General features: G+C 37.4%; 1 protein-coding gene across 9 annotated transcripts in view; it reads right to left on the bottom strand.

Annotated features, from left to right (window-relative positions):
* The window catches only part of CLEC16A (C-type lectin domain containing 16A), a 172065-nt gene that overhangs the window by 38165 nt on the left and 123776 nt on the right, over positions 1-10124 (bottom strand). Inside the window, exon 22 of one of the 9 annotated variants that reach the window (XM_006015505.3) lies at positions 4116-4226. The exons of the other annotated variants lie outside the window; for them this stretch is intronic. Coding sequence (XP_006015567.1) covers positions 4216-4226 — 11 coding nt within the window. The 3' untranslated portion in view covers positions 4116-4215. Of the gene's footprint in view, positions 1-4115; positions 4227-10124 lie in introns of those variants that run through there. 9 annotated transcript variants of the gene reach the window in all.

The raw sequence follows: 10124 nt of genomic DNA, 5'->3' as shown, positions 1-10124 counted from the left end.
GGGGGGGGGGATGAGGGGTGCATGGTGAAAAGAGCAAGATTAAAAGCTTCTGCTGTGCCACAAACTTCTGCCATGATTTAGGTAGGTCCCTAGAGATGGACAGTGGTCATGGCAACAGACAAAATGCAAAAGAGAGAAGACTGAGGTGAGTGATCAAGAGCTCAGTCTTGACCATATTGATTTTAAAGTTATGATAAGACATCCATAGAGGGATGTCAGAAAAGACAGGCCAAGGTACTTAATTGGATGATGCAGGCAATTCATACACAGAGTAGATTTGAGAGTCATTGGTTTAAAATATGGAAGGTAATGTTGTGATCTTATCAGTAAGCACTAGTATGAAATGCTTTTCTAGAGAAGGGCATTGTTTCTTTCGATGAAGGACATGTTCAAGCTCTGAAGATAAATAAAACGGTAAAGATTAAGGGAAGGAAATGCAAACAAGTGTAGGTTGGGGATGCCTGAAAGGGAACACTCTACCAAAGGTCTCCACTTATATCTTGGATACTTCTAAAAATTAAAGTAAATTTATGTTAATTAGCTTCTCACTTGATCATTGCTACGATTCCCCTGAGGGAGAGTTTTAGATGAAAATCCCATCAATACCAGCTTTCATATTTAAGAATTTAAGGATGGGCAATTAAACCTTTGAACTTTCCACTAATTGCCTATTAAATCTTGTATGACAAAACTGTATTCTGTGCTGATTTTCGTAGTAAATCTATATGCCTCCAGCAATTTTCACCCATGGATGTCAAAAAGCTTTAACATTAATCCTGGACACGCCATGGTGAGATAAGCAAGTTACATACCCATTATACAGATGGTGTTTACAAATAATTAAAAAACCCTCTCTCCAGTCAGGTACAAAATGCATAAGTAACGGAACTGGAACAAAATGAAACAACCCTAACCAATAAAAAGCTGTATATCAAATTTGTTTTGAGTGCAATTGCTCTGTTAGTAGTTAATTTGAAATGAAATCACATTCATCGTCTTGAATTTGAAATTCCTGCATTTTCAAAATTAGTAGCCTGTTGCAAACATTTTTATTATTTCACTGACATCTTTTGGCATGTTTTAGTTCCAATTTATTTTAAGCGAATAGCTCTCCGTTAACTCAGTGATTGCGCATACAGACAGAGTGCTGTCAACTAATGCATTGTAAGCTTGGAGAAAAAGTTCAAATGGTACAGCAGAAGTTGCAGACTTAATTACTCAGTGGTGAACTAAGGAGTTGGTTTTTCTGTGGTTGTCTGCGCATTATTATATGGATGACTTAGTTCATACACAGCGTTAGCATGGTGCAACTTCGCAAACTTGTAGTATTTTGTAGACCCAGGAGAGTGAAAGCTGTTTTTGCTGGCAGAAGTATCTAGTAGATGCTGCAGGACCTAGTTCCTTTAGCTGTCTTAGACTTCCTGATTAGAGATTCTCTACCCCTCACCCCACAAAACCAACTTAAAGTACATAGATCTCTTCCTTTACAACGCCTCTCTGAACCAATTAGTAAACTTGATTTGTTTCTTACTAGCACTGTTCATTACGTTTCTAGCACGTAAAGCTTTCACACAGCATCAAAGATCTGATTGTGCCACCATTTAATCAATCACACAGGATCAGAAAAATGACAGGGAAAATGTCTGATCAACACACATTACTAGTCAAGTCACAATGACAGGAACAGAAAAAAAGAGAAGAGGTGAACTGAATTTCATAAAATCTTATTAGAGAAATGTGTCATCTGGAATTATAGTTCTCTGGCATCTGACTATGCTCTACATAAACCTGTGGCATCAGTCAGAATAGTATTGAGCCCCTTGTTACTGTTATCTTTTTGACTGTTTAATTACTTTCCATAAAAGCACTTGTAGGTACTTTTGAGCTTTGCAGAGCTGCCATTCAGAGAGCAAGAAGCTTAATATCCTCTCTCCAGCAAACTGACCAGGAAACTGAATACATCCAAGGACTCCAACTGATATCTTGGCAAGATATTTTTTGAACACTGCTTTAATTTTCTTTTTGTTGTTAATTATTGCCAGCTTTTCAAATATACTTTCTAGACCACAAGTTCTTTTGCAGAGGTTTCTCCTACCTTAAGATATGGTTTATTACTGATACTTCAATCCTAAACTGTTCATTTGCACCATGTAGCAGTTCATTGCTTGCAAAACTCTAAACCAGGGGTTTTTAACCTTTTTGGATCAGTGTACCCCTGGCGGCTAGCTGTGGAGCAGTGTACTGCCGGAGGCCAGACGCAGAGGGAGGGGTGAGGTGCGCAGCTGAACGCAGAGCAGTGGCAACCGCTGTGTGTGAGCTTCCCCCACCCCCTGCATCTGGCCGGGCGGGCGGCACCTGTGCGGCATCGTGGGATGGTCTGTGGGCCGCTCCGTCCCCCTAGGGCCTTCTCAAGTACCCCTGGTATAACCTGTAAAGCAGAGTTGATATAGCCGCTTCACACCTCCTTTTGGCTGGAGGTCTGTTAAATGCAAGAGGTCCAAGTACTGAACTCACATTTACAGGACCCTTTTTAAAAGTTATAGGAACCTGTCTTAACATCTGCACGAGTAAAAAACCAAGGGTTATAATAACCATTGTTGTGGCCATCTACATAATAACCATTCACAGTAAAGGCTAGTCTTCATGAATTCATTATTAAGATTTTAATAGAAAGTTACAGAACTATTACACTGCAAGTATTATTTTAAAAGTGTGAAAAATGTACAAATACAATAGTCAGAATCCCTTCCAATTCACATGAATGCAAGGGGTTGCTATCTAGATTCTTTAAACAGTATCTTTGATGGAAAAATGCCTGGGGCATTTATGAGCAAGGCAAGCACCTCACAAGGGAGATGAGCAAAGGGAAGCATGAAAAGGTTAAGTAGCTTCCTCAAAGATACCCAATTACTGATAACAGAGGGGAAAACAAATTCAATGGAAAATTAACCAAAAGCTGGCTCATAACTTGTAAAAAGTAATTACCTTCTCTTCTCCCTGTATACTTGCAGCTTTATAATCACAGATTTTCTTCTTAATAAATGCAGATGACAACAAACTAATGTAAATCCCCTTTTTCTAATGTAGTGTTCTCCTTTGTGTTTCTCTGTGGTATAGTAGGAGCCAAAGTAGAAGGATTTGCCATATCCTCAGACAGATGCTTAGTAAATCAAGATCAGTAATTATACCTACCAAAAGCATGCCAGCTGGGTAATCAGACAAAAAAAAAACCCAGTTATTCTTCTGTGATAAATTCTTTATTAAGAGTCTGAAAATTCATTTTCCTGCCAGTGGAAATACTAATAGGTGATTATTTCATTCCAGCAGTTTGCTCAAATTTACCAGTGTGGATTCTCTACACACAACCAACCACTGAATGTAGAAACCACTTAATGTGCATCAATTTGTTTGAGAAGTAGGGAAGTAAAGGCAGTGATTTCTATTACAGATAATGTCTATAAATAAGCAAATTAGACTTCACATGAATTATATGCATTAAAGGTTAATTTACCTCAATGAGTGGAAAATAAGTGAAGAAAACTCGGATTTGTGCACAGTGCAAAAATATGACCTTTTTACATAGTAAAAAATGTGACTGATTCAGATACCTATATACACTTTTTATACAAAATACAGACACAATAAAACAGTAAGAGAGAAAAGCAAACTGAGTTCATGAGCAAAATGTTATAATAATAAGCTGCAAACTAGAATATTTTCCCTAAGAGCCTATTAACATTTGCCAGATATTCCATTTAAAAAATGTCACTGTATACCCATTTCCTCATCACAAGCCATGAACTAGGAGGATATCAAACTTTCACAAAGACAAGTTTCAGAAATAATATTAAAGGGTTTCTTAATGCTATATTTCCTTTATCAAAGAGAAAAAATTGTATTAATGTCACGTGGATGTCATCTGACAAGATTGAGCAAGAACACTGAAAACAGAACATGATGGTTCACACCAAGTCACAACAATGATAAATGCGACAGTGAGAAATAAAAAGAAATTCAGTCAAGGCATTTAAAAAAAAATCCTTCATCTACAAATGAAGTGCTTAAAGGGCACACTAGTGGGATGTTACAATTTCACTCATGATGGAGGGTTTTTGGGGGGGGGGGAGGAGGGGGAGGAGGATGGAAAGGTAAATCTCAATAATTTAAAATGCCACAGGTTCAGAGCCTTGATAAAGATTAAACCATGAGCCTCCTTCAGGAACAATCTGCAAAGAAAAAAGTAAGTAGAGTTAGTCATGGCTATTGGAAGTGAAATGAGACCTAAAAGGTCCTAAAGGTGCCTCATGTGTAGCTGCTCTAACTCTCTCAAGTGCTAAAGATACAAGTTGTTAGGAATACACAGAGACACATCCCATTTCCTTTCCAATATCCATGGTCCTCTAATACTGTTCAGCATGCTCTCTTGAGCATTTAACTATGTAAGATCACTTGACATTTCTCCCAACTCTTACAGAAGAATGTCTTCTCTCTTTAGTTAAAATGAGTTAATTTCATAGGAAATATGTACTTAAAAATATGCATTCACAGTCTCCTCAAGCAATGATTACAGAATGCTAGACATGTAGAGAGATCACCACTGATTCACTGCTTAGTTTTACTTTAATGCTATTGTTTCTAAAGAGTCTAGGACAGTTTCTTGCATTTGCTTCTTGTTTCTACCTTCCCCCTCCACAATAGTTCTTTGGTAAGGGTGTATCCTTGTGTAAGATGGCAAACTTAAAACTAAGTTATTCAGAAAAGTGGAAGAAGCCCTAAACTTTAGGAGAAATAGAATCTAGCCCTATTTTCTCAGATGATCACATATCTATCCTGCTCTGCTGCCTTCTCTTTTCGCCCTATATTTCTCTTTGGTCTATTTTTTAGTTGGCTTGATAGCATTTCCTGCATTCACCTGCTTTGCCATAACCAATTCTGCAAGATCAAATCCAATCAACCCACAGTTCAGGCTTTTCTCTGTACAAGCAAGACACATGGAGAAGGGGAAGGAAAGGAGAAACTGATTTTTTTTCCCACTGAAATGATACTTTTTTCCATCTCTACTACAAAGCAGTATCCTTCCTTTGCAGAAATGTATACATTCTCTTTCAATATGCACAGATTTAAAACACAAGAATCTCAAAGAAATGCCATAACCACCATATGAAACAAAGATCAAACTCTCTTCTCCCTCAAACCAAACTGATCAGCCAACGAGTCAAGATTCAGATATCTTCCTTACAAATCTGAAGCTCAGACCAGGGCTGCTACAGACAAAACACAGCAAGTTTCACGTGGTTTGGGGTTTTGTTGCCAATAGCATCAACAACTAATCAATACACAAAATTAAAGTGACAGATTTGTTCTTAATTTTTAGTCTCAACATTCTGCCATGTTGTGTACATTTTTCCATTTGATGAGTGCAATCTGAACTTGCTTCTAAATCACCTTTTATGCACTTCTCACTTAACTAACTTCTTGTTAAATGGTCACCCACCCTTTTTCGAATAGTTGATTTTACTCTTCTCTAATCCTTACTGATTTTCTTTCTTCCTCTTTGCCTGCCACCTTCCTTTATAGAGGATTTTTAAAAAGTTCCACCATATTATTTGGAGTCAGTTTTGTAAAACTATACTTTAACCTCCCAAATGGGTTAGTGGAAATTTTAGCATCAGGAGCCAGGACCAACTAACACTGAACAACACACAATGAAATCACTATATACGTCCCTGTTCAACAAACCACCTGAAAACATGACCAGTTCCATCCTTAATACTGCAACTCCAGCAATTCCACCACAAATCTTGTATATCTGGTGATCTTTTTAATTCTCAGATTTTATTAAAAAGAAGGTTCTAGCCCTCGCAACTTCAGAGAACAGCTTGAAAACATGAACTCATGTGCACACAAAGTCCCATGGTTTTGAGAGGCCAGACTCATGATTTCTGGAGATCTTGGGTTTTAAAAGCCTGCATTGTCAAAGCCAATCTTTTTCTACCTCATACACAATGAAACTTTTTTTAAGGTTTATAAATGCTTAAAAACCTCTCACAAAATGTTCTGCTAACTAAAATATGGGGTAAATAGCTACTCCTTCCCTACTCTGGATAGGTTAATCTAGATATCTACATATATGTGTGCAACAGCTTTATATAATATTATAAAAGTATATTATATTTTCTACAAGAAGCACACGTGCATGCATGTGGTGATGACCTGGTGTAAAATATCTGCCACAAAGCAGAGGAATCTTAGAGGTTACATTGGAAACAAGGTCCAGTCATAACTCACTCTCTCTCAAATGGGGTATGAAACATCTGAACTGTACACATGAGGTTTTTCAATAACATCCAAATGACGTAGAGGAATCTCATGCCCGTAAGTCATGTATATGCTTTTGAAAGTTTCACAATGAAATAAGAAATCTCCTCCAAGTACCCTTTCTAAGAATGGTACATTAAAAATTACTCGACACTGATATTTATTTACCTCATGGAGTTTATTAGCATAAGCATATTAAGGAGATATTCAAAGCAAGTATTGACCAGAATCAGCATGTGCTATAAGACTTTTTATACTGTTACTTAATATATACTTTACAACCTGCAGCAGCTGTGATGATCTGGAAATCATTAAAATTCCAAGTAATTTACTTGCAACTATTACACATTTCTATAAGAAATGAGACTTGTGAGGTTTAAGTAATAGCTTATATTGAACCAACTTATATCTGGGGGACAGGTCAGAGACAGAAACTCTGTAATGTAGACAACTCTGGGACTATTATTTTCACATCTTAAAACTTGCAATTAATGTTAGCAGTTACTTGTGCAGCCCTGTTTTCCTACAACTGCATACTCCATGACACCTATCATTCTTTCTTGCTTTTAATACCATAGTTTTGCCCAGTTCCAAACACACCTGTTGACTGTAAGCAAGGAACAAAATCCAGTTTGTTATCTAGAACTCTGATGATTGTGCCTTATTGAGTGGTGTGAAAAATAGTAACACTGGGTAATAAAGTCAGCAGAGGCATGACTGAACAGACATATGAAGTAGACCATATGAAAATGAGTTATTATTATTATGATGTAATAAAAATTGCATCGTTATTCTTTAGTGATTATTTACAAAATATGTCGAGTTATATTTGAATATTCTTTTCTCAGTGAATGGAACAACTTCAGTTAAACAACACGGTCCCCACAAGTTGCTATACTATTCCATAAACTGCAGAGCAGAGAGGGCTCAGACCCTCTCAATTCTCATATTGGAACTCTGCCATATTTTGATTTTTTCCCACAATTTCCTGCTGGAAGTTAAGAAAAAAGGAGTACAGGAAATACTGAATAGCATCTGTGTAATTAATGAGTGATTTTGTTGAAAGAGAAAATTCAAGTTAAGTATTCATTTGTACAGTGTTGTGAGTAGTTCATTAATAGAACTAGTTGCATATAAATGTATGAGATGATATAATACATCTCAAACTATAGTTTTGTAACCGTCATGGTAAACTCTGAATTTACTATCATAAAGCAGCAGTCACTGATAAAAAACAAAATAATGTCTGGGGATCAGCATCTTGTGGCCCAGGTCAAAGGCAGCTTTGTTCTGATATTCAAAAGGCACGAGCATTAAAACCTCATTAAAAATAAGGAATTAAGGTGCTTAATGCTGCTGAAAGTCAAGTAATTTGTTAATGTATTTAGGTATAACACCATTTTTTTGCCCTGCGAAGGCAACTAAACTTTTGCACAAGTCTTCTCGAGCCTTAACAAAATTAGGGAAGAAAATATTCTGAAAAAGTCTTAATTTATGTAGCTATCCTCTGGTTTTATTCTCAAGAAGAGAAAGCTGTCATCAATGTACTTGATTTTTAACAGGATGTAACAGACTCAGCATATTTTCCCGATCAGTGGTTTTTAACCTTTCTAAAGTCAAGGCACCCCTTGTTAGACTGGTGGCACTTTTCAGAAAATGCCAGCACCTAACAGTGCTAATATTATGGAGCAACCTTAAAAGAATCTCACAGCATCATTGGGTGCTGCAGCACCCTGTTTGAGAATCGCTGTTCTACATGATATTCCTCAACTGAGGCCTTTAATGGAAGGATTCAGTTAGTCTCTTATCCAATCTCTTATCCAGTTTCCAAGTGATCTCTCTTATCTGCAGTCTCCTTTTCTTGTACTTTATTCATGGTGCTATTAATTATTTTATGACTCTTATTTGGTATGAGACTCATTAACAGGTATGTCTGTGGAAGCTGATAATTTCAGTGTCTTTGTGCAGCATTTTCATTCATAGTGTGAAATGATTCACACAACCCAGCAGGACCTGTCACTTTCCCAAAATATGAAAGTCTCTGACATTAAATGCATTTCTTTTCAGATGTTATGAGGAAATTTTCCTGAATTTACAGGCAGGTCAAACTTTCAGACACCAAAGAACAGATAAAGCCATCATGGCTGCTTCTGTCCTAAGACTGTCCAAATCCAAGGGACAGCTTTAAACAAACAGGCTTGAGACTATTTGCATACCCTTCTAAAGTGCCAACACCAAAAAAAGACATAAAAAGGATAATCTAATTAAATAAATAAAAGCCTGGCAAAGGATTTTTAGGTAATGTGCTAAGAAATTTCTGGAAGTCCCTTAGTGCTCATGACTAACAGATGGAGAACCACTTCTACTTCCTCTCTGATAAACACTTTGCCAGTTCACTGGGTCAATCATCTGCTGAACAAAAAAGACTGTATTTGTAAAACCCATTCTTCACTAGACAGTAATAAGAGCAGCTGTTATTCTGGTATATTATACCCTCATATCAGCTTTTCAGTAAGGCTACATGTACTTCCCCCTCCAATCCACCCTAAACTGACAGAAGCTGGCACACGCTCTTTAAGCAACTTTATCATTGTCCCATAAAACATTTGAGCAACAAGATTGGGAGAAGGCAACTGAATAACCTACAGTGCCACAGTTGGAGCTTTGTGCATGTGTAAGATGATACAAACACTCATGAGCCTGCTTCTTTTAAGTTATCCCCTAATTGTGCTTGAAAATGTAAATTCATTTTAAAAAGAAAAGTTACATCGTCACAACAGGAGGGGGCTCTTCTAAAGGCAAACTTGTATGTATGCAACCAAAGCACTGAAATCTACAGGCTATTAGAAATTAGTCATACTGAGAAATGCGAGATACCCCTACACACCTCTGAAGCCTATTCAGTATCATTAGTTGTTTTTCCCTGCTGATTACCTTAGCAGAAATACCAGGCTTAAATGCTACGTCACTGCTATTGGACAATGCTACCTTTCTAGAGAAGGAATGACCAGTAAGTTTGTCAAAAGACTGCAGAAAATTTGATCCTTTACCCTGAATTTTAAACACCTTGACCCCTGCCCATAAGAGGCAGGGGTCAAGGAAGATAAGATAAGAGGAATCACTCTGCCTAGAAGAGGAGAGTGATTCCTTCCCTACTATCAAAAGCCTCAACTGACACTCCATCAAGCACCCAGCAGTTAAAAAAATAAATAAATAAAATTACAGCTTCTTTACCCTCCTCAAAAGCCTTCTACACTATATTTATGCAGCTGCAATTTGAGGCCTATAGTATGTTAAATGTGGATGGGAAGGAAGCAAAAAGCCATGTGAAATAAACTGAATTTAATATCCAAACAAATAACCCAAGAGATTCTTTATCAATGTGAAAAAGCTCTGTCCTGTTTAAATGAGACACCATTTCTGTTTTGAATTCACCTGAGTTTGCCACAGAGTTTTCCAAATCTGTTGCGCACAAATTCTGCAGATTTTTGGTCCAGCCTGATGCAGGGCACATGGATCTTGAAGCTTTACTAGTGAAGTAATGAGTTATAGGGGACCAGAAAAGCATCAGGAGCATGAAGGGACAGGAGAGTATAAGCCCTGTATAGCTCAGGAACTAAATTTCTCATTCATTTTCTGTTTATAAGGGAGTAATGGATAATGGATCAAGGGCTTCTAACCAGTCATCCAAGCTCCTGAACATGCTTCAAATGCAGGGGAGGGCTCTACTCAGTCTCCCATGCTCTTCTGCTTTTTGTGGTAAAAGCAACAGCAGACCAGAGAGGGCAATGGCACATGTGTCCTGC

The sequence above is a fragment of the Alligator sinensis genome, unplaced genomic scaffold (assembly GCF_000455745.1).
Source record: "Alligator sinensis unplaced genomic scaffold, ASM45574v1 scaffold73_1, whole genome shotgun sequence".
Classification (NCBI taxonomy): Eukaryota; Metazoa; Chordata; order Crocodylia; family Alligatoridae; genus Alligator; species Alligator sinensis.
The sequence above is the reverse complement of the archived record's forward strand: the minus strand, read 5'-3'. Positions and strand labels throughout refer to the sequence as shown.